The sequence below is a fragment of the Mastacembelus armatus genome, chromosome 6 (genome assembly GCF_900324485.2).
Source record: "Mastacembelus armatus chromosome 6, fMasArm1.2, whole genome shotgun sequence".
Taxonomy (NCBI): domain Eukaryota; kingdom Metazoa; phylum Chordata; class Actinopteri; order Synbranchiformes; family Mastacembelidae; genus Mastacembelus; species Mastacembelus armatus.
In genome coordinates, this window is record NC_046638.1 from 10,834,800 (window position 1) to 10,860,369 (window position 25,570).

At 39.3% G+C, this 25,570-nt stretch overlaps 1 protein-coding gene across 1 annotated transcript in view; it reads left to right on the top strand.

Annotated features, from left to right (window-relative positions):
- Positions 1-8,106: 8,106 nt before the first annotated feature.
- sema4ba (sema domain, immunoglobulin domain (Ig), transmembrane domain (TM) and short cytoplasmic domain, (semaphorin) 4Ba) overlaps positions 8,107-25,570 on the top strand; it is a 35,741-nt gene continuing 18,277 nt past the window's right edge. The window contains exons 1-2 of the mRNA XM_026311663.1: positions 8,107-8,279; positions 23,347-23,766. Coding sequence (XP_026167448.1) covers positions 23,649-23,766 — 118 coding nt within the window. The 5' untranslated portion in view covers positions 8,107-8,279; positions 23,347-23,648. The remainder of the gene's footprint in view (positions 8,280-23,346; positions 23,767-25,570) is intronic.

A 25,570-nucleotide genomic window follows, 5' to 3' on the forward strand; every position in this document is an offset into this window, starting at 1 on the left:
CTGGTGGTCTGAAGGATTGAACCCTCAATCCATTGCAGAAATACTGGTGTCTTCAGATTCACACATACTTGCTGTATCTTTGAAAGGACATTGTAAAACATTAGGTGATTTCAAGACAATAAAATTTTCCTTCAATTTCTACATAGCATAGTGGATTAAGTCCAAATTAGACAGGGTATCTTTGCACTGCGCACACAATAATAACTGTGAGGGACCGTGCTGGTAGACGGACAAACAAAATGCAAAAAATAACAACTTGGAAAAAGAAGACAGAGTTCTAGGCCTATAAAACGGGTGACATAAAACTGACATAATTCAACTATAGCCAAAAAAAAAAAAACTTAAGTAAAACCAACAGAGTGACCAAACGAAGACAAAATGACCTAAAAACTGAACACACAAGATGCGCTCAAGCACATTTTTGTGTCGAAGGGACATTAACGTTCCTATTGACTTTTTTGAAGGCGCATCAGAGGGTTAAGTACTGGTTGATCAGGCCATTTGAAACAAGAGGGAAATTACACAACATACATAACTAACTAAATAACATATACAGATAAAGAAAACAACAAGTCTGTCAGCTCCTAACAGCTTTGAGTATAGTAAAAACAAATTCATCACAATTGAAAATTAGACTAAACAAGATAAAGAAAACTTTTAAATGGAGAGATCCCAGTTCCCCCTTCATCTTTCAACCCTTGGAATGATCCTTGAATTGGGCCACAACATAAGACCAGCCCCCCCCCCTCAGCCACCTCTTTTGCCACACCAGGAAGAGGAACAGGTAACTCAAAACAAGGAAAGATAAACTAATAGCACATATGACAGAAGAATGTTACCTAAATGTGCACACTTCATTCAGAAAACAATGTTGTGTCAAAACTAAATTACATCCTATAAACAAACCAACTATAATATTTTAACCTAGAAATAAAGTGTCTGCAACTGAATACAACTAACTGCGAAATTGCTGAGTGTGCCGAACTTGGATCTTTAGTATGGACACAGCCATCAAAAACTACTAGTTCCTTTTTTTGTTTTTTATTTTTGACTGAATGTATTTTGTTCAGCCTGCGTCAGTAAGATGCATTATTTTGACAGCATGTACATACTTGTGGATGAGTATTTGTATATGTTAGGAAGCATCAAGATCATATGGGTGTGACTAACTATTGTTGTGGGTTGTGGTCTGTGGTGAGCCATTGTGTAGGTGACCAGCAGCTGACCACTGTGAAAAGGCAACCATTACAGCCCATCCGTCCCATTAAGGTCAGTCTCTCCCTCCCTGACATGCTCGAAGAATTGACATATTCACACAACAGATTATTACAATTTTTTTGTGGCAGCCAGGTTTAAATATAATCATTTTGAGCAGATGTTAAATCTTAAAAGTTGTACCTTTCCACTCACAACTGCTGCACAGAATCTCAGATGACCTTTTTTTTTTTTAGAGGGCTGAATATCACCATGCTTTATGAGCACTGGTACGCAAGCTCTGGTCACGCGATCGAATTACTATACAGAACAGACATTGTGTGGGCTCTCATGCATTGGATTCACACATACACACAGTGTTTGCCCCAAAGGGATAAGCCACATTATAATGCACATCATGTTATATTTATACTGACAACACACCCAGCGATAATAGACAATTAAGAGCAGTTGATCTAACTATTTTTTATGTCTGGCTGTAACCACTGAGGGCATTTTAGAGTTATCAGTTCATAAATATTAAATTTGGGTTTGTTCATGCACTGAAAACAGCCCAGCAGTGACAGAGTACTGCTACAAGGAGCACCTCCCTTCCTCCGTCCACTCCTCTCCCACCCTTCCACAGAGGCAGCCTATGATGTAATGTTCCTGCTGCTGATAGAGCAACCCCCTCTCTTTGCTTTTTTATATTTTGTTCCCCTCCCCTTCCGATCTGCTAGCGCTGCTGCTGCTGCTGCTCTTGCTGGTGGTGATAGTGGTGGTGGATGCGTGTGTGCGGTGCCGGTTCAGCTGCATCCCTGAGCATCTCTTGGGATCCCTGCAGAGCTTCTTTTCCTATGTCACCACTCGACCAAGAGCATCTCCTACTGAGCACTGCAAGACCTTGTCCTCTGCTGAGAAAAGGTAATTATTCTCGCTCATGACAAAAAAAGAAATCATTGTCAAAGGAGAGGAGAAGGAGGGAGAGTAAAATAAGGAGTGATAGACAGAAGGTTGACTGAGTGTCCAGTTAGCTGCTGAGTAAATTGGTCTGGTCGCTGAAAGCTTCTAACAGCCACAGTGCTGGATGCCATGGCAATTGCTCTCTCAATATGTGTGCATGTACTCTTGTATAGGATTGGTTTCCATGGTAAAGATGAGACAGATCCCTGTGCTGGCTCAGTGGTAAATCAGCATGTGTCGTGGAAAGCTACAATTTCTTTTTGGTCTAAAGTGATCTCTCATCTCATCTCATGCATATTTTTGTTTGATATTACACTAAGCTTTTTAAAATTAACTCACAAAAGAAATGTTTGAAAGGTCACAGGCTCTGATGTACTTGTTGATTTCTTTTCTCTTTCTTTTTTCAAAATAGATTTGCATGAGAAAATCATATGTCTTACTTCCTCAGGACATATATCTCACTTGTCTGCTGTTCAAAAACTGGGCGTGTACAGTGAAAGTCATGTAGCTGAGATGAATGATGCAATGGGTCTTATCTGCATGCAGATTTTTGGCTGCTTCAGAAATTAATGGTGACTTATGCTGTGTTACATAGGTGCTTATACCCAAAAAGGTTTTTCTTCATCATCGTCTTTAATAGGATGTGTACCCTTGTTCTACCACAGGACCACAGTGAGCTGGTTGCAAATTAACCTTAACTGTTGCTCTATATCAGATGCTAAGTTAATATTTCATGTCTCGTCTGCCCCACATGTAGATGGCCTTATAACTAATTCATCCTCAGGATTTTCCCTGTGTTTGAGTCATCACTCATTTCCACTTCCGATTTTCTATCCATTCATCTTATCAGGCCATTTCCCTTAGTGCACACTGCATTAAGAGTATAACATTTCACTTGATGAGCTAACACATCTTTAAATCACAACCTCATTAGCCCTTTGGGATCAGGATATATTCTGGAGAAGGGTCCTTGCTTAGAATAAGTCAAGAGAAACCCTGTGGTAAATTTAGGAATATTTTATGATTTCCCTCAGGGGAAGAAGTCATGTTTACAGAGAAGGTAATTGGTCTTTGAGACACAGTAGACACACAGTATATTATCCTGGAGGCCATTATTCTTCTGCGTTTGCTGAAAAGTAGGCTATCTTGCCACAGTATGTATGTAACTAATAGACAGCTGAAAATGAAAGTTGAAACTCATTTTCACCTTTGTCATTATCAACTCGTAGACCAAGTGACATCACTATATCACCGGCTTATGGGTATGTATTCACTTTTTACCACCTATGTAACTAATTTTTTTAAATGTGCTATGGATTTTTTTTTTTTTTTTTGCTTCACTTGCAACGGTCCAATGAAAATCATGTATCTGGAGTGTCCCGATAGGTGACTGGTTACAGCGGGCACACAATTTTCAGGGTTGGAAATTAGCACCTGCCAGATGTTAGTGTTTTTTTTGTAGTGTCAAGTGATTTTTGTCTAAGCTACCAGCCCTGGTAATGGATGAATAAAAGTAGCTCCTGAGGATACTGATGAAGTCATTTATCAGTTTAAACATGTGTATTTAGCATGTGTATTTAGCTACCATGCAATTTAAACAGGAGTGACATTAAACTGGGCTTCAGGATATGGTTGCCAGTAGGTTTTTTTTTTTTTTTTTTTGCCTGATCTGCCCATTTCCCCAAATGTAACTTTCACCAGTCCACTGTTCATTAGTGAATGCATTGATAATCCATGAATGCATTCATTTTCTATACCCACCCACTTATTCCTATTTAGGGTCAGGTGGATCTGCTGGAGCCTACCTAGATAATCATGCTGGGATCTACTGTTAAATGCATGCCAAAAACCCCCCGTCCAAAAAAAATGCAGAAAAAACCTGTTGGTCACAATACAGAACTGACAGTTCATAGTCACTTTTATAAAATAGATTACATTTCTTGGATTTCTTATTGCAAGATACTACACCGATGCAGCAATGTTGTCTAATAAAATGCCATGCAGCTGTACTCATTAATTTACTGCTTTGCCTAAAATGACTTAATCCAACTAGTATAACAAGTATAAAAGGGAGATCTACCATAGTATAAATGGCATGAAAAACTCTTATATTGAAATCAGTCATAGTCCGTCTGTGAGAAAGGAAAAATGCTTGGTTAAATCTCCCGTCTGTTGGAAGACACAGGGCACGGTTGTTCCTGTACATGGTAGTGGGTGTGTGTATGTGTGGGGGAGGGGGACCTGAGGTGAAAAATTCAGGAGGTTTGAGCTGCTGCCACGAACATAGAGGACCACCTGAGGAGCATCCGAGCTGCTTTGTTGAATTTCAAGTGGGCCTACTTGCTTTGGAGTTGTGCCATTGGCTCTGACTTGACTGGTAATCTGATAAATAGTTTGGCAGTCAAAGCCACAATTTCTCTTGATAAAGATAAACAGAGATTAGAAAAAGACAGCAGGAAAAACACCTGAAAGAGAGCATGATGCTATAGTCACACATACAGTATGAGGATCTAGTGGACATGTGACTAGTATTGCTGGGAACTCCAGTCATGGTTTCAGACAATTGAGTAACAGGTAGGATGGTGACATAGAGAAAATGAGCACATATGCAACAGTCTAATGAAAGGACCTTGGGTGAGTCACATAGATAGCTGGCACGCCTCCCTAGGAACTGCTCATTGGCATTACCTCCTTTCCAGAGGGCACTGATCCCATGAACCCTCTGGTTCTGGACAGTTATAGTGTCAGAGGTTGTCGAGTAATGCCTTTGGTTGTGTAATGCTCGGCCATCACGGTTTCTTTTTTTTTTTTTTTTAATCTTACCAAACAGAAAAAGCACAAGATTAAAAAATCTCCCACATACTATATACCAGACCATCTGAGAAGAGCCTGATTGATCATATAGTTTGACTGTTACACACCATCCAACATGCTGAACCAGTTACACCAAAATGATTCACTCTGTGAGTCACACTTCGCTACTGTAGTTGCTGCTTTTCTGGACAGCTCTTTCACCTTTACTCCAAATAGGAAAGATTACCAGTATGTCCCACTGAGTTTATAATCTTGGGATAATAAGAATTTATCATTTTAAGAGAAGCAATAACTCAAAGATAGGGCAGCAACTAATGATTGTGTTTCAGTATGTCTCTGTGTACAAATAAAAACCTTCACTGAGTGGTTGTGACTGGTGTAGCTGGCGTAACCCAGTCTTGTTTGTTTACTGGGATTATCTTTTTAGCTGGTAGCACAGAACAGACTGTCGAAGTGTTAAACATGGCCCTGCTGTTACTACGCCACTGACTGTTCTTGCTAAAACGTTACATTTTACTTCTTGCTCAGTGATTTTTGGCTGAAAAGGTTGTCACTTGAGAGAAAAACACGTGGTTGTCACACAAGTGGCCTTGGAATGGAAAAGTGTGTTACTTTTGAAAATGTGCATATCCTCCTGAAGACGTATAGCTGCTAAGATAAAGGCAAGGACAAAGAGGAAGTGAACAAAAATGGTTTTTATCTATCACATTTTTCTGGCATGTTCATCATGAAATTACAGTGTTTCAACATTTTGGACAGTGCAGTGTTTGTCAACGCACTTCTGCAGAAAAATTGAGATTCATCTCCACAGTGTAACCTGTGAACACAGAGGTGATAACATGAAGCTGAGGTCCCAGGGTTGCTCCGTTGTCTTGAGTGCTTCTGTCAGCCTCAGTGTCACTAAGTAGCCTTGTGCTGCTATCTGCTGTGTTTCCATTAAGGTAATATGGGAAACACAAGGGCTTATCACAGCGCTATAATTCCTCGACTGTTATTCATTTATATAGAGTGACCTGTCAGCACTTCACCAGCTGTTGCGTTTTCAAGTGGTTTACTGGAATCACAGAAGCTGATAGTATGTCACTTGTTTTTAATGGTATAGTTAAAATAGTTGCAGAGCAGCTCTCCAGTGCACCCTGCTTTTACCACTTTCATCGTGGTATTTCTGTTTTGCATCTGTACAATTCACTGATCTTAGCATAATAAGTTCTTAAATAAAATCTTTCGCATTAGCACATCATTATGTGCAAATGATTGATTTTGATTTTCCAAGACAAACCAAAGATTCAACGCCCGTGTCATCCACGTTTTAATCTTTTTAATCTTTAATCTTGTAACTGGTGGGGTGCGCTTTATGTAGAAGTCACACAGGATGGAGAAGGGCACGTCTGGCCTGTTTGAGTGATCTGAGCCACGTGTTCAGACGTCTGCCGGAGGGGTCCTGTTCTATGAATTGTTTACAAAAGGTCGTCCGCATGGCAGTGGCAGGTGGTCCTGCTCAGCATGAGGTGTGCAACCACTCCGAAGGGATGGCGGTATCTGATTGACATAGGTTGTAAAATAGAAATCTACCGAGTATCCTTGCTGTGACTGCAGTACCTCTCAGGTGACTGTGTGGAATCTTGACTCTGCACAGAAACACTGAGCCGACATTTAGAATCCCAACACTTCGTCTCCCTCCTTAGCAGATGCCTGAAGTGTATAATTAGCATCTGCTATTTTAGAAACAGGCGTCCCCATCTCAACACTCTGCTATCTTACACTTCTCTCTATTTACCCTGGAAATATTTTTGGAGAAGGCATGTGAAGTTAGTTGGTAACACATCACTTGAAGGACTTTTAAAATTCTTTGGTGTGCATTATTTGGCATATCATCAAACATCTACATTCACAGTTGTTTCTCCTTATCACATTCAAAGGAATTCAAATGACATTTTGGGCATTTATTAACAAACAAGATTTTTTTTTTTTTTCATTATTATTATTATTAAGATACTAATAACAAATCCAGGTGCTATGAATCATAAAGTGCTTGGAGCAATTCCTTGAAGCTGAGTGTCCCATTTTAAAATTCAAACTTTGTTGTATCACATTGGTTGTACTTTCAGTGTCATGGCCTAAAAAGTTTGTCCTTGGCAGTACTGTGCGTGTTTTTAAATCTACTTTGTTGCTCACGGATGGGTAAGTTTTGAACCACTGAAATTGCAACATTGAAGTTACTTTTAGAGTAATCATGTGTACTGTATGTCATATTTTTGTCAATTGGACGCAAATGTGTTGAAAAAGCTCAGAGATTTCACAGTTTAATCGCAGTTCAAAATACATGGCGTGTCAAAATACAGAGTTTAAACATGAGAATTTTAAGTTTTCTATGATACCGCAATCTATTTGTTATTTAGGACAGATAGATTTGGCTTATTTTCTAGTAGCTTGAAGTTACTGGTAATTGCAATCATTAAAGGCAGTCTTTATAAGGGTGCAAGCAGCTGGCTGAGAGGCAAACATCTGCAGTCTATAACAAGGGAACCAATTCCCCGGAGAGCATAAAACAAAATTCTAAGGCTACATTCAATGCGTTGAGGGCTTTGTCTCATTTAGTGGCTGCTCACATAAATTCAGCCACATCATGAAATGTTGCACAATTTTTGTGTTTAGGTAGTGATTTCTCAGAAGTAGACAGTCAACAGTCTTGTGATCAAAAAGTCACAAGAAGCAATAGATTTTTTTTGGTTTTTTTTGTTTACTTGCTAAAAACAGTCACATTATGTATACGTGTACTAGTTGAAATGATTGTGAAAGGAGAGAAAAGTCTGTCTGCTCATTGATTGCCTCTAGCTAAGTGATCCAAAGCAAATTTACACTGTTGTAGGTTACGCACAATTATAAAAGAATGCATTTTTTTTCTTTTTCTTCTCACATTTAGTCTTTATTGTTCCCCCTGCATTTTAAGTTTTATTTTACCGAAAATATTTAAACTTGAACAATGCCAGATCATGCTGTGTATCTGCTTCTACTCCCACATCTCCCTCCCTCCCTCCCTTTTTTCCCCTCCCTCTCTGACTGTGTGTGTGATGGGAGGAGCTCCAGTGTGTTGAGTGCCCAGAGGTAGGCTGTACTACCACACTGTCAGAAAGAGAGAGAGAGTGTGGACCTGCAGACTCAGAGCTGTCATCTGCTAGTATTTTTTTAAACCCTGTTGTCCCTGTGAAGTTTTCCTAGAGGAGGAATCAATCTGTCCGTGTCACCTAAAAGGAAACCGTTTTTCGATCTGAGGGATGTTTCTGTTTCACAGCTGAGTGGGACTGAACGTAAGTACTGCTGTTATAGAGATTATACCCTTGTGTTCATTAACTGTGTGGTGCCGTGGCATCATGAATCATTGATGTTCTGGTTGCCTTTTGAAATGATGCCAGGATAACCTGTCACTACACAACTTTTTATGACTGAGCCTGCGTGGGGTTTGTTGTTAGTTTCTCTCTTTAAAGGGAAAAGTGGGTGTGAGCTGACAAGAACCAGCCCTCCGCCCTCTCCAGTACATCTTTATGGCGAGGTGATAGCTGCACAAGGTGGCAATTAAAGACCCAGTCTGAGTGTGTGTGTCTCATTAAGGAGCCACCCTTGAATTCAGAGATGTTGGTTTTGGACCTTTCTTTAGAAACACAGATATTTCACTAGGTGTGTTCATATTTTAAGGCTTACTGGCTTGTTTGTGAGTGTCTCTAGTAACTCAGAAATAGGATAGCTCTGACTCTGTAAGCTGAGGAACAGCTCATCAGGAGTGAGACTGGGACTGGGAGCGAGGCGTCCTTCCACAGATAGGAGTTAATGGCAGCGCACACACTGGAACCTAAATACATGTATCAACATAACATCTTAATTGTCTTGGTGTGTCTCATTGTGATAGTTAAGAACTGGCTCAGTCAAACTGCTGAGGAGTTTGTGCGCAAAGAAGCATCAGGTGTTACTGTGTGAAAATCACCCACACATTACTGGCAACACAATAGATATTAATGCCAAATTGTTGAATGTGTGGGTGGTAGTTAATGGATAGAAAACATAAATGGAAAAGTCTATCAAAAGTCAATGAGGTCAACATGAGATTTTTATGACCTCTTCTTACTTACTCCCTCAGAGCTGCCCTCCCTTCCCTCTGTCATTAGTTTGACAGAGCAAACTGTTCTGTGAAGCAACAAGAGACTTTGTTACTATCAATAATCAGAGTGGGCTTTAGTTTTTTATTATTTGCTTGTTTATTTAATTCCTTCTTATATATAGTTTAAGAAATATAAAATACCTTGAATAATCATTTGACTGTTTTTTTTAAAGCTGTAACCTTGCATCTTCTTCATTACGCAATCCAGAATCTATGAATCTGCAATGTTCGTTTCAAAAGAAAAAACTTCTCACGGTACATGTGCGATGCAGTGGACTTTGGTATTTTTGAGTTCTCAGTTTTCTATGTGGAAAATTAGCATCATTGACATCTTATACAGCCTCAGGACAGCTTGATTTCCCTCTCAGTCCATCTGATTCTGTCTGGCTTGTACTAACAGGGCAGCTGGACATGTGAGATAACCCTCCCATCCAAGCTTTCACACAGCCACAGACCCTCAAATGATCAACAAACAGTCAACAGAACTGGAATAAATAGAAGCTTTCATGAATTTTTGAGAATGGTTGATTATGTCTCATGAGGGTGGAATATAATCAACTGTGCTATCTCATTTGTAACAGAGAGAGTTTTTGTTTCGCAGCCTCGTAGATGGAAATTCATCTGTCTGCTGTAGGAGAAAAGCCTGCCTGTGCTGACCTCGGCCTGCTGTTTTCTTTTGGTTTGATCCACAAAGAAAACAGCTGGCAGTTGCGTTCTGGATACCGGCAGCCTTGACAATGAACTGGCTGTATGATGCTGTCAGAAAAGCTTTGGCTTGTTGGTAAAGCACGGTGCCTGCTATATCAATACCTCAAATCCAGACCTCTTCACAAAAATGCATTTTATATCATGGTTTTAGTTACTGTGGCATAAGCCTGAATATCACTGTATAGAGTTTGACTGAAACACTGAAACATTCCTGTGCAGATTGAAAACGTGTTTGATGCAGAGCTGTTCTACATTAGGTCTTCTGAAAAGGAATACAAGCAAAAAGATCAAATTATGCTGCTGTGTAGTAAAGCAGCTCAAAACAGTCAGCAACTTGTTACAATTGACTAAATCTGTTCAGAAAGGAAAAGACAAAGTAGGAATAAAAGTTTTATCACAGTTTAATCTCCTGTGTTGGCCTAATATGCGCATGCTTTCATTTTGCCAGCACTGAAGGGTATTTTCCCAGCATTAGGCTACTCTGATCCTTCTTCTTCATCTGTTTATACAGTTTGAGTTGACTGTGTGTGTGTGAGTGTGAGAGAGAGTGTGTGAGAGAGAGAGAGAGAGAGAGAGAGAGAGAGAGAGAGCGAGAGAGTTGGTTGTTTGTATTTTCTGGTTATGTACTGTTTTCCCTTCCATATGGTTTGGTGTCACAAATGTTATTTCAGATAACACAGATGTGCAGTTACTGGCTACAAATTACATGACAAGTGCATAGCTCTGAATTAGATCACAGTTTCAGATCATAGTGTGAGTTCTTTAAAGACATTCAGTGCATGTCTTAAAACTTGAGCCAAAATATTTTGTGCTGCCTTCCAAGACAGGAGCTACACTTACTGCAGAAACAACTAGCCCTGAAAACAGTGTTGTCTCCCTTAATTACTGTGCAGAACAGAAGAATGATATATGGAGGGCTGTTTTGTTAGGAGAATTTTAGTTTTGGTAAAGTCAGAAAAAAACCTTAAGCCATTTTTGCTATGTTTACAGTTGTCTCTTAACATTGTTTGTTAGCTGGACTGGTTAGTTGAGTTTTCTCTTTTCATTTAGGAATTCTTTTGCTCTGATGAAAACGTTTGCTTTCAAAAGTTTCGCAACAAGTACTTGTCTTCGTGTAACACAATCTTTATCTGCAGATAGAGTTTTGCTAGTTTCTCAAATTTCTATTTTTTTTTTCTGAATGGTTTAAGGACTTCTCATCCATGGCGTCTCACTGTGTTGAGATACAAGTAAATGCTTGATCTTTAAAAAGCACTTGATAAAATAATCTTGTCACTAAGTCCATTTAGTTGCTTTTCAAGTCATATGACCTGATCTTGTGATTTGATGTGACTTTGTTTATGTGTCTGATTGTTCTGAATAAAACGAACGAGAGAAGGGTTAATAGCTGAAGCACTAGAGGGAGAGGGAGGGGTGGGACGTGGAGTGGCCAGCCACTTGTAACCTAAAGGTTAAACAGAGGCCTTCTGGGAGTCCTATTACTGTGTACTCACTGATGGGAACTCTGCAAACATGCATTCTGGGAGCACAGCGGGTCCCTCTGTTTATTCCCAGTCCTGCACTGTGCCACGATGTGGGAAATGACTGTGGACATGGAACATAGCCAGATCACTGTTTTGGTCCAGTGTCCAGTGATCGTCAGCTCTGCCTTTTACCGCGTATGAAACACACACAATGCATATGAAGCACTTAGTGGCCTCACCATGTCCACACAGTGCTTTATTTTAACTGTCCACAAGCCTGTGAAAAGGTTTTGGGAAACCATGTGGAGTGTGTTTTCATATGTGTTAGTGTGAGAGTCAGAAATTTGTCTCTTTATGGTGTGTTTCCATCACCATTCAACTCACACCTGTTCCTCTTCCATATTACATTCAATTTAAAGTTCTTTGTACACATCTACACTGTGGAGCTGGAGCTAAGGGAAAACTATAGGGTGTTACTGTACATACAGCGAACATACATTAGTTTGTTAGCAGTCACATATGTTTGTATGCGTCCTGACATTAGACAGAGAGTGGTCTGATTAATGGAATCAGCCTCCCACTGAGCGACTTTAGTAGCATGTCCCTCCCCCAACACTGTGATCTGATATCTCTGAACATACCAGGTTGTGCCCTTTACTTTGCTAATGGCACTACTGACCCTTTTAGACATTCCTGCCGTAACTCTCTGATCACAGACCTCTAATTGCCTCACTGTAAACAAGCTGTTCTTTCTTTTAATATTAACGTACAGTATCATTCTTTTTAAGGAGTTCAGTAAGATATTTTATGCACATTGCTGGTTGAAGCATTTTTCTGGCTGACAGACAAACATGTTCTTCTGATGGATGCAATACTGCTGTGTCAGTCATGTTTTTCAGTCAGTCCTCCTTGTTGAAAGATATGAATGAGATATTTGCAAAGACGGTGGCAGGGAGGAGAGTGATGCTGGTATTTAGTCATTATATGCCCTGCTGAACAGTGCAGGAGGTGAGTGTGTACTTTTAATCTGTCATGAACACTCTTCACTTTAATAGTCTGGAAGTATGTAATGCCGCCTGCTGTGCTTTCTCTATGGTGTCCATGCTTGTGTATAACATATCCCAGATGTTATACACATACACATTGTACTTGTTTTTTTGACAATCCAGAAATTTATACTGTAGTAGCAAAATTTTCTTTTTAAACTCTTGTACAGATGGCTTCACTTTTTTTTTTTTTTTTTTGCTATAGTAACATAATATCTTTCCCTCAACGCTTGATGCCTGTAGTCCAAGAGATGGAAATAGAGATAGAGGAAGGGGGTTAAATGGAACAGAGACCACAGGACGGCAGCAGACTAAAAGCTTCCTGTGGCAGAACAGAGTGTAAGCCAGACATGGCAGACAGGCTGGCAGGGCAGATGTTTTAGGTGAGAGGCACAGTAGATATCACCGTCTGAATAATTCATCAGATTGGATTGAAGATGTGATATATTAAGACACAGCACATGAGCCATCTTATGGCCTCTTTCAACAATTTTTGTGCAGTGCAAGTAGCTGCATGATTCAGATGCCCATGCATCTCTGCTTTCTTTCTGGCAGTTCTCCACCACTGTCTGGGCAGTTGAGGAGACAGTTATAGATGTGCTGGCTCTGGGCCTCCAGACATCTGGAGGGGATGAAGCCGCTCAGCATGCAGGTGCAGCTTCAGCTCATAGGCACAAACACTGTTGATGCCCCCCCAGAATGACTTCTGCTGTGGTCAGTGGGTTTTTTTCTGGTTTAGGGGACAGAGAATGAATAAATGCTTCCCACCTTCACTTCACTTTCTTAACTAAGCAATACTGCATAAAGCTTAGGCTACGTTGTGAAATAGCACTGCATTAAATTAGCTGTCAATACAAGTGGAAAAGAGAAACAGGGTTTGGTTTAAATTCAGGCTTCTTGTTTGCTTCTCTTGTATTTAGTTTGTGATGCAAGTAAAACGGTCTATTTATTCTGTCTCCACTCATCAGTCTAATTGCTGGCCTTACATGTTATAGTTTACAAATAATGTGATGAATTGCTGGCTTGACCCATGGTAATGTCAGAGCACTGACTAAGCAACGCAATATCCTCTTTAGTTTCTGGGAATTAAGTGACATTTGGACGCTGTAGGAGAGTACATGTTTGCTTAAATGAGAGTTGAATGTTTTCTTTAACCACATATTCACTTTCTTTATATTGATATTCCTAAACTCGACTGGGACTTTAACCTCTTCTGGATTATAAAGAAAATGCCTCTTTTTTTTTTTTTTTTTTGCTTCACTCAGAAATACACCACCAGTCAAAGTCAGCTTTCTAGTAACAGATCATTTCACTTCCATCTCTCCGTGACATCAGCTCCTGCCTACACACATCCAGCTGTGGGGGCTAGGGTGCAGTATAGACGTGTCAGGACTCTTATGGCATCTCAGTGGCACACTAGTTTGAGCTTTCATGCAAACAAAGAGGTAAAATAAACTTCAAGGGCCTTTAAGTTCAAAGTGTCATTCTAACTTCGGCATTAAAATTACATGAACTACACTTTCGTTATATTTATTTTTAACAGTTTTCTAGAAGGGACTAATTTATTCTATCCCCACAATGAAAAACTAATCATATGACAGAATTTCTTCCCATATACCTGCAGCCAAGCACACTGAACTCTGTCATCTGATAGGGTGCTAATCCCCTTATTATGCTTGTCTGGTTAAATAGAACAGTCAGCCAGCCATTAAATCATCTAGGCTAAGGATCAATGTGGGTTCGTAATTTTGCCGTGTGGTAGGCTGTGTACAGCATGACTGAAAGGGAAAATGAAGACGGCACGGGGAAAACATGTAAATGTAAAATTAGACATAAAATGGACAATGTGAGTTTGAAAAATTTGCCCTTGAGTGACTGCATTAGCGTGGCCTATATCGTGATAGTCTTGAGTGACAAGAGTTCATCTCCCCCGTTTGGTGTACCAGATACGCTGCCCTCGTAGGTCAAATCCGGTCGTCTAGGATATTGGATGTCAATGATTGGAATTTACCCAAAATATCGGCGTGCTAAAGGATTCACATAATGTCTTGGATGACTGGAATACCCTGGCCAAAGACTTGGAGTAAGGAATGTGCAGCGTGCTATTGATCTTTACTAAGTGAGGTCACTGCATGATGGGGGCGGCTGCCCCACTCGCAGACCCCACATAAAGGGGGCAGGCTACTCCCACAGATATTTTAATGTGCTCTATTTGCCAAATAAAGAGGCTTTGACTTGTACTTGACTCAACATTTTAAAAAAATGTTGAGGATTGTAGCCAGAGAAAAAAAGCCAATGAAACCAGTACAACCACAAACATAAAAAACCTGAGATTTCTGTAACATATAAGTTGCCTCAGGATGGGTAGTGTACTCTAGACGTTGGGCAGATAATACCTCACTAGGCCTCATAAATCACAATCACACAACTGGACAGTTCCCACAGACTGTGACATTATAAATAGGCTGTACAATAGTTGATTGAAGTGTGAGCCTGAACCTGATTACAGCTGATTAGACAAACTCCCTTGTGCTGTCATTCATTTTTACTTGTGATTTTTTAAAAAATGGTAAAAAACATCAAGCTTCTTCATTCTGCCAGACTTTGTTTGAGAATACACAGTATTGTGTACTGCAAATGTGTGTTAGTTGTACATCTAACACCTTGTTTAAATAGCTGTTGAGAAGATCTAAGTGATTTCAAGAGGCAATAAAACGGTATTTAAAACACTCCTGGTAGTTCTTCCCATATTGACAATATTTCACGAGGTGATACTTCATTGTGAAAAACTGAGGTGATTTAAAATGTAATCTCTTTCTTTAAGGCTTAACAGGACTTAGCAGAATCATTATTAGTGCTCAAATAATTTGTTTATTAATTGATTTGTCATTTGACTGTGAGTGTTAATCGATTACACTTTGCCAAGTGCATCAGTATGTGTAGAAAGCACTAAAGTCGATGTGTGAGACTTGTAGCGCACTGAGCAGCGTGTCACCTATTGGGTTAAACCTTGAGGGTTACGATGCGCTTCATAGACTTGAAAACCTTTTGAATTGTGTTGAAGGCAGGCCTGTGGTTTGTATCGTTGATGGGCGTGTGGAGAAGCGGAGGTTCTGAGCCTTTTATCGGTCTCTCACAGTGATGGATGTGTTCAGCTCTTTGCCCAGTGGCCTAAAGCATGAGCTTCTGTCTAAGCCTCTAAGCTACAGGAATGCGTGCAGCTTCTTGCTGTGGACATCAAGTGGGACAGCCACATCGCTTTATTTTTTATTCATATCACACCAGCCTAATCAATTTCAAAGAGGATGATTATTTTAATGCATCTTTGGTGATTGGTGAATGGTCCATGAATTTACATGAGCAGCAAATATTAATGCAGCACATTACTTTTTCACTTGAACTGGCAACAAAATAGATATTTGTGATGATATATTCTAAAATGAAGGTTTATGTTTACAAACAGGCTTTCTTTAGTGAGGCATAGTATTCTCCTACTGTTAAATCAGAAGTTTTCAATGTATTTTTCCAAAAACAAGCATTTAAAAAGTCCTTGTTTGATCAGGTGATTTATTTGGCATAGATTAAATACAGTCCTCTTGTAAATTTAAATCTGTAGATCTAGGTTATCTGAATCAAGATGGCATTATTAATTTAAGCACATTTTAATAATGTAGTAATATTTGTGTTTCATTTTTACAGTAATTTCACATTCATAGCTGTATTCAACAAGAACCAGTGTATTATAGACTTACAGTATCTGTTGTAAGAAATCAAGTTACTGAATGTAAACATAAACAGGTGAGATAACACGTGAGGTCGGTGCTATCTTATCAGCACTCGCTCTGTTATTGTCAGTACTTCACTCCAGTAAATGCAGACAGAGATATATGGCGAACAAGAACTGGAGTGAGTGTTTCAACAGGCCTGACCTACTTACAGCACCCAGGGCTGAACAGCTCCTCACCTGTGTCTGGCAAATGCCAGGTACCCTCATAAACCCAGGCCCACAGCATCTTTAACAGCGTACTATGCAGTATTATACTGTGTATATGTTATTCCTCACATAAAATAGTCCCTTAGTTAAATAGTTTTGTTTTCCAGACTGCATATGGTCACACTTTCTTTGGCTGGTCCAAACTGTTACACAACTTACTATCAAGCAAGTGCTGTATGTCACACTAAAGCCCTTGCTAAGCCTGCTACTCATGTTCACAGTATGTGTGTGCAGTAATTGAGATATACACACAGGACCAAGACCAGGGTCAGGCCATTATACTATAAATGTTTTGGTTTTTTTTTAAGCCAGAATAGTCAGTAAACCTATTATCCACTCTTGAAGCATATGCAATGTGTGAGTAATGAGAAATAGAAAAATTATCTGATCATGGAGGTGATTTGAATTTTCTAACAGCAGCTAATGAGCGTGCAAGAGCTTAAACACACAGAGCTTTTACATATATTTGGGAGGAGATTAGCAAAATAAATACATTTCCTCATACCCAAAATATGACATATAACAAGTCTTTGGGGACCAGCTGCAACAAGATGGAGCCATAACCTGAGAACTTCATCTTAGGTAATCAGTTTTACGGAAGTATTGTTGTACAGATTTGTTTTCTACAAATCCAAACACTGTTAAAAGATTGAGGAAGGAAATTGTGTTCAAACAATGTTTACTTTAGTATAATTGCTTTTAAAAGAAGAATAGTACAAGTGTAGTGGTAGCAGCAGCAGCAGTCTTGCTTTGCATTTGCTCTAGCTTTGCTTCTCTCCAGCTTTATAGCCCAGAAAAGTCTTTTCAGTTACTGGAGATGCAATTCTTGAATGTCAATATCAAAACAATTTCAACTTTTGGCCTCTGAATTTGTAGAAAAGTTTTGGACATCATTGCATATACTAGATATTGTATGGAATTATGTAGTGTGTCAATACATTGGGTTTAAAATATTAATAAAAGTCAGATATGAATAAAGAGATGACACAGATCATATAGGGATTTTTAATCTTTGCAACAGCTGATTTTTTTGTATCTAAATTAGGAGGCCAGCATACTTCCTGAAAGGTGCTTTAAAGAATAAAACCACACTCACAATGATATAGGTGTTCCTTCAGCAAAGGGTGTGACCACAGTAAAAAAAAAATAGAAAAGAAATAGGTCATTTCTGCAAGATCCACAGACCTGGCTGCTTCAGAAAGTGGATCAACTTACACTGGATTGTTGAAAACTGAAAAGAGTTCAGAGTGAGAGAAAAGTACAAACTTCTGCCAGTTTCTCCTCAGTGCCTCAGTATTTACAGTACTGTGTTTGTGAGTTTATCAAGAACAACACATTGATACTTTTAATCCAGGTTTATGTTTGTCTGATGTGTTTTGACATTCTGACTTGGCTCAGCTGCTGGGAAATAAAGAGCAAAAACCTAAGAGACAAATGACTCTCACACAGTAATAACAATCTCACTCAGTCTAGCATTTGGTGAAATAGTTTACTCTCTGCTGACTTTTATGTCCATGTTAGTACTGATATAGATATTAGAGTTTAATGAAGAGACCAACAATAGGAAAAGGTATCCTTGCCCTTTCATTTCTTCTCTTCGTTCTTTTAGTATGTTAATGCACTTTTCTGTCTGCCGTGGAGCTCCTGCTGCTCTTCTTTTACTCATTTTGGCCATGATAGTGATAGCAGGCCTCGCTCTGCTACTTTACATTTCATCATCAGACTGCTTCTGCTGGCTCCACATCTGTTATGGAAATGTGTGCAGAACAGAAATGGAATGAAATAGAATATCTTTTTCAATATTTTCAAGTCTGAGACAGGGTCGATTTAGGCACTTGTATAGGTTTCAAAGACTTAGGTGATGAAATATGCTCATCCACTTTCACAGCCATATATTACTGTAATCTGTCAATACATTCTTAACGCCTGATAGCTTCAAATTTGCGATATTTTGGGAAGTCAGCACTTGTGATAAAACTCACAACCTCTGACCGGGTGTTACAATCCCCAGTGGAGAAGGAAGCTTGATGAATTTAACTCCTCTGAACCATAAGTTCAAAATGTCCCCTATCTCTGTTCAGTAGTTTAATAAGATTTTAATTAGGCAATTATAAGTCTTTGGACTAGCATATGGTCATAATTATTGCTGTATGGTTCACTCAGGGATGAATGAGCCATTAATTACTCTTAGCTTGGTCTAGGGATTGGACTTAAAATGGGTTGAGTAGGAAAGAGAAGGTATTTCTTTAGACTCCCCAGTCACCTAATCGGATGCAGAAATTTCTGCAGAACAGGATTGGGTTGCACCATTTATTCAAGAAGCCATTACGAAGTTTGTGTGTAAAGTCCTTGGAAAGTTATAAGTATTAGCTGGTTTCAAAGTGGTGTTTTGTTAAAGAAGGTGGCACCATGATAACATCGAAAACTGCAGTAATCTAAAGCAATTAAGTAGGTAAATAAGAAAAAAATCAGAAATTGAACTACCAGTTATTAGTAAGTGTACTGTTGGTTTAGTTTTATTTAATCTCTATCTGTATACCTGTACATGGAAGAATTTGTCTGTTTCAGGGAAACATCTGCTTGTGCTTGTCCAGTTGATTCTGTACAGTTATTAAACTAAAGCATACTGTGTTATTTTGTGAAATGGAATTAAAATTCCAGTTACACCTGGCTGCTGTTTGTAAGCATTTAATAAAAGCTAAAAACTATCTAAGAGCTAGTTTGTGTGGTGCAACAGAGTTTAATTTAATGATGCATAAATATTCATTTGGAAATACGTAAACACAGTAATTAGGCTCCTGGAGAATCTCTTTTAAGGTTGTGTTGAGATAGACTTTTACACAGAGTGGAAGTCTTTGCTTAAAGCAGTTTGACTTCATCCGGCAAAGCATCACGTACATGGAAGCAGACATTCCTGCTTTGTAACATGTTTATGCTGGTTACTTTAAAAGATAAAACAGCAACCATGTTAATAACTTTCCAGTGATGTAAAATCTTGTTTGTTTGTATTCACAATCCATTGTGTCTGTGTTTTGTCATCTACGAAGTTTCAAATGCATAAAACTGTTATTCCGATTGGACTTCCCAAATTGTATTTCATCGTCTACATGAAACAACACACACACTCGCGAATACATCCCAATGCACTGCATGTAGTCTAATAGGAACTGTTAAATTAGTCATCACAATAGGAACAATTTGAGAATATTTTGAAATTCTCGTGATTGTGATTCATCGCAAGTCCCTTTAACCTGATACTTTGCGATGGAAGTGCTGTCACGTCTTAGTCATCGATTGGTATGTTTAGATCTGGGTGAATAGTTGCGACATAACCTGAGAGGCAGTAGGACTGTTGCAGAACTGTGTCAACACTGCACTCCCACACTGCTCACCCAATGAATCAGCCACTCTGCCCATATGTGCAGGCGTGCTCTTCCATTAAAGCCTCTCCTGACAGATGATATCCTCCACATCTCGCATCTGCCCCTTCACACATCTGAGAGTCCTTCAGCGGTGTGGGGATGTCGAGTGGACGGCAGGGGACGTGTTGCTCACAGGCTGAAGGCCACATCTGGGAGCATGTGACCTGGGTTGTCCGAAAGGTGTGACGTAGGTGATTAGAGTGAGTACGTGTGTGTGTACAGGTGGCTTCCTGAGATGACAGGCATGCCAAGAGGTCGTATTTATCCGTCAACACTTTTCCAGTCAACAGGCTGCCTGTGGAACGCATGGAGCCTTGACCCCTTCTACTTTACTCAAATTGCAAATGCTAATAGTGGTGCCACCTGTTTCAGCAGTATACAGTATGTAGTGCTTCACTATTTATAGGACTCTGTGAGTCCTATAAATACTGCTGTCATTTGTTAGTCATTTCCATTCAGTGATATATAGTGGTAGTTTTAGCTGTATTGCAGGGGATGACTAGTGGAGTGATAGCAATTTCCCTTTTTGGTTAAATACAACATTTATTTCCTCTTCTTTTACAAACTAGTGTAGGAAAGATAATGTCCAAAGGTTTATTGTAGGATATGAAATGCCTATAACTTTTTATGAGGACGTTTATATTGTAAGTACTTTACACAACCATGTGTTAATGACTCTAATCTTTACTTGAATTCACTCCTTTTCCCAGTAGCGCTGATTACTGCTTCATTTAATGGTATCTTACATTCCTCAGATAATTATTTACACTGCCAAAACAATTACTATTACTTCCTGAATTATGGGCTTGAATGGTGACAAGTCTTTGTTCCACATATTGCCCACCAAAAAGCATAAAATGTTTTACTTGCCACTTGGGATAGAGAGGACTTAAAGAGGACTGGCTGACACTTCACTTTTTCCTACAACTTAGAACATGCAACAATTTCAGTTTGATTTACTAAAGTCTTTGTCTTATTGTCCTGTTCTCATAATCCAGGTTAGGGATAGACCCAGGTTTTCACCTCTCAGGCACATGGTTGGATGCATGGATGGATGGATAGATGGATGGTTAAAGAACCCCGTAGTTAATTGTGCACTCCCAGTAATAAAGCCAAATATATGCCTTTGATAAGACCATCAGTATTTTACACTGTGGTGAATGTTTGACATGTATGGCAAACAGATTACGTTGATATGTTGCTGGAGGAGATATAGAAAAAAAGACTGTGGTGTTTTATGAGAAGATCATAGATGGAGAGATGGGAGAGTATCATCCAGAGCCGTAGCACACTATCACATCTGCGTACGGAGTGAAAGGGATGATTCAGTTTATGCATCATGCAGGAGAGAGCAGTGAAGTGTAGAGTTGCATATAGATTTCTGTGCAGTCAGAGGGGCCCTTGTTCTCTCACACACGCTGAGTCGAGCTCTCTCTGCATACCTCAGTCGAATTAAGCTTGATGCGTGTGGGCCTTTTTTGCTGCCTGTCACACGAACGCAGAATTAATGCTAGCTCCACTGTCTGCTGGTCAAGTGGTGTCTCACTTTGAATTGTTCCACACAAAGGACACTAATGATGCTTATGACCATGTCTCTTGTCTATTACCTGTTACAGTCTACTGACATCACGTAGGCTGCTGGCAGGGGGTATTGTTCAGAAACTTTAGGCACTGAAACATAGAAGCTTTTTTTTACAACTTCATCTGCTTTTGCCATCATGATCATTAAGAGCAACAGTCCCACCACTGTAGGTTGAAATCCTTCAGTGTCCAGACAGTCTTGTTTTTTCTTTTTATTGCTTTGAAAAATCTGGACAGTGCACTGATGGAAAAGATATTTTTAATGAAATACCTTGTCTTAAACAACTCAGACAAAAAGGTATTAGTTTGTCCTTTGCTTCACTAAGTATTATTCCTTATCCTAGGCTACATCAACAAACCTACATGTATTTCTACTACTCAAGTTATTTCTTCTTCTGTAGAGAAAAAAACCTTCGTTGTCTTTTGTTTTCTGACTTTTACCATGAGCTTCCTGTTCCTCCAAATGTCATTGACCTAGCTCATATTTGGAGATGTCTGTTTTTGCAACAGGCCTCAGACCACTGATTCACTGATTCAAGAGTCAGGAGCCCCTTGATAATAACTTGGAATAAATTCACTCACTACCTCTTGCTATTAACTGCCATACCTCACATGAAACTGAATCTCCTATTGGTTGCAGTGCATAAGGAGCTCCTTGTGGTAATTGTAATGGAGTGTAGTTGTAACTGAGATGTCTGTATTGAGTTTCCTGTCACACCTCACTATGTTCAGTTAATCATCAGCACTGAATTGGCCCATAACTCCATTACTGGTATAGAAGTTCTCTTGTGGCTGTAGTCCAATGTTTTCTCATAAATTGTAGAGAGGTGGATATGGCAGTTCTTAAACAGCAAAACAACTAAAAGTTAAATTGCAGTGATCCATGTACACTGATTTGAGAACTACTGAACAGCAGGCCAGTGTAAATATTTAACCAATTTTCTTTGGCTTTGAACAGTTTTATCTCCATAAATACCTGAGAGCAGGCGGAAATGAAACCATGTATGACTTGTGGGAATCAAAATATTTTGCACTTTTGCACATCAATAGTTAGAATGTATACATACTGTTTCTCACCCCTCAGCAATGAAACTAAAGTTCACCTGAGGAAAACTGTAAGCTGTGAAGAAAAACTCCTGCAATTTATGTAATACGATCTCTAATTTTCACTGTTATTAAGTGTTAACAGAGATTTCCAAGAAATCTCTGCTTTCTTTTCTTTCCCATGCAGTGCACAAAAGAGCAGGTACATGTAGTTCAGTTGGAGATTATAGCTTTGGGAGTGTAAGGGTGTGTGTCAGTATCTGATTATCCTGACTCTGAACATTGTGCACAGATGAACGTGACCTGCAGCAAAGGTAACACATGTAGTATTCTGTTAATGATCACAACAACAACATAACAACCCCTCTGAATGGAAACTGAAAGCAATGCCATACCACCTCCAATTTATAGCATGTAATAAAAAAGGTAAGCTATGGCATTTAGTTGATCGAGAAAGTAGACTTTGGTTTTGTTCTGTAGCATCTTTTGTTGTTAATGGAATTGATTTTATGAAGAGAAAAATACTTGTCTATAAAAATATTGTCTTGAAAGAATGTTTTATACAATTTGTTTTAAACTATTTACATCATTAGTTACACTAACACCAGGAATGTCAGTCAGTTTTCCACCAGATTGAAATATTTCAGCAGCAACTGGATGGCTTGCCAGCTTTGTACACAGTTCTACACAATGAGTTGTAATGACTTCGGTGTCCCTCTGCACAGTCATCAGGTTTTTAATTTGCCCAGTACCAAGTTTATAGAAAATATCTGCAAAACTAATGATGCTCCAATCAACTTCAACTTCAACTTCAAATTATGTTTAGTGATAATTAGTTACTGTTAGCATGCTAGCACATTAAAGGATGGTGGATGTGTTTAGTATGCTGACATTAGCATTTAAGCCTGCAACAGCTTATACAAATCATTAATTTGAATGAATGTTGCTCCTTGCATTTTTACAGATCTGAGCTGAGACCCTGTGGTGTCGAGCATACATGGAGGCTAATCGTTGGAGGTTTGCTGCCTTGTGCTGAGGTCACAGATCTTCATTCCAAACCAGCATCATCGTCTGCAGCACAGAAGTGCCCTGACTTCTCGACAACACATAGGCCTTCTATTCAAGGAGCCTGGAGCTGCAGGAAAAGAGAGAGAGAGCGAGAGAGGGCAAGAGAAAATAAACACAGGTTAAAAAAGACGCTCTTCATGAATTCCCCAAAACCCTGAAAAGCAAATACTGCAAGTTGGCTGGCTGTACTGAGGAGGCATGTGGACAAAGAGTATGGCTTGGCTCTGTCTCCCATTCTACACTATCCTGCTGCTTAGTTGCTTTCATACAAGTGTCATGGAAAACGATGTCACTCCACGCCTCACCTTCTCCTACAGTAAGTTTTAACAACTTCTTAAATGTTGAATAACTATGAACCTGTAGCAAAGCACTACTACTGAATGGGATGTATTTAGTCCCAAGCTTTTCCAGCCTCACATGCATACACCCTTCACTCACTGGAGTGAAAGATAGCAGACTTGAAAAGCTGCTACCATCTAAAAGAGCACTGGTGTTGCTTTCTCATGGCTGAGGTTAAATAGGAGCTCAAATGTACACAAAAGATTCTGTTCCATACGTAACATTTAGTAGATCTTGATTATAACAAAGTATACCTTCATTTCGTGCTACCACATCCTGCCTTCAGGACAGATTATACAATTTTCAGTAGTGTACCTGTGTATTAACTCTCTCCACTGAAAAAAAATCAATATACTTCATGTATGTCCATTGTAAGAGCTAAAAGGATTTAAATGGGTGAAACGGTGTTTGTGTATAATATAATGATGTAAAATCCATGTAAATCCACACTCTGAATGGTAGATCCATCAAAGTGGCTGTGTCAAGTACCTACAGGTCAGACGTGATTACAAAATGAACAGGTTTATTGTGCTGAGGGCAGTCTAACATGGTCTCACAACCACTGAGAGTTATTGCTCACATTTAATTTCTATTTTTTGTTTGCTTATAGAATGTGATACCATCAAACCAGCTAAGTAACATAACAAATATGCCCGTTATATTTCATTCAGTAAATTTTTTTCTGACTTTTGTGGTGGGTTCTTGTGCAGTACACTCTTTATTTTGCCATGGGCACTAAACCCAAGGAGTGACTTTATCATCACCAATATAATTATTCATTATGTTTATGTACATGTGCATTTGAAATGACAAGTTGGATTTAAGTATTTCTTTATGATGGATTATGAGATCAATGCAGGCTTTCAGAAGCTGAACTGCGGTTAGTGACTCACGTTCAAGCATCATTAGAGCCTTAATGTCAGAGAAGATTGTGCTGATAGATCCCTCTTGGTAATCTATTATAGACATGGATAGAAATTGAAGTATGTAGATTACTCTGAGCCAGGCGAACTTTTAAACAGATCAACCGTCTTGCCTGTCTGAGCCTGTACCTTCCCCCATAGGACCTCTGTACCAGCAGGTAATCTCTCTCACCTGCCAGCCTCAACAAAACCAACAGCTCGGCCCTGATGGAGTGTTTCACAACAATACACATCATCAATCATTCACTGAAAAAGTGGTTCACACTTCTTGTGATGGAAAGATTTGATTTTAGGGCGTGCAGCCAATGTTAAACACCACCATAAAACTTGCGACTCGCAAACATTATGTCAGAAGCTTGTTAGAAAGGCTACACATTCTGCAAAGCTGAAGCTAAGCAAGGAAATTGACTTTTCTATGTTGTATCTCCTTTAGTGATCTTGTTGGAGCTAACCAGACCTATCTTTACTCATCAGTTTATTTTGTAATGCCATTTATGTTTCTGTGACTTTTACCACATTGATTATCTTGGACATTTCATGATGGTTCATGCAGGAAATAACACTGCTTCAACAGCAGACATGGATATTGGCCCCATAAAACTTACCAGTCATTTTATCAGGTCCTCTTGACCTATCTCCACATGGCTAAGGTTTCATAGTGACTTTAAATTGCTGGCTTATCTGCTAAGTCTGACAAAGAAAATCTAAAAAGACTGAAGATGCTGGTGTTTAAAAGTCCAGATTTAGGTTGTAGATTGTGAAATAAAACAAAGAACTAGTCTAATCTAGCTGATAATGGTTAGCAGGGCCTGATAGATCTTGTCTTGCTGCGGTTCTGCTACACTGACATTTTCCAGC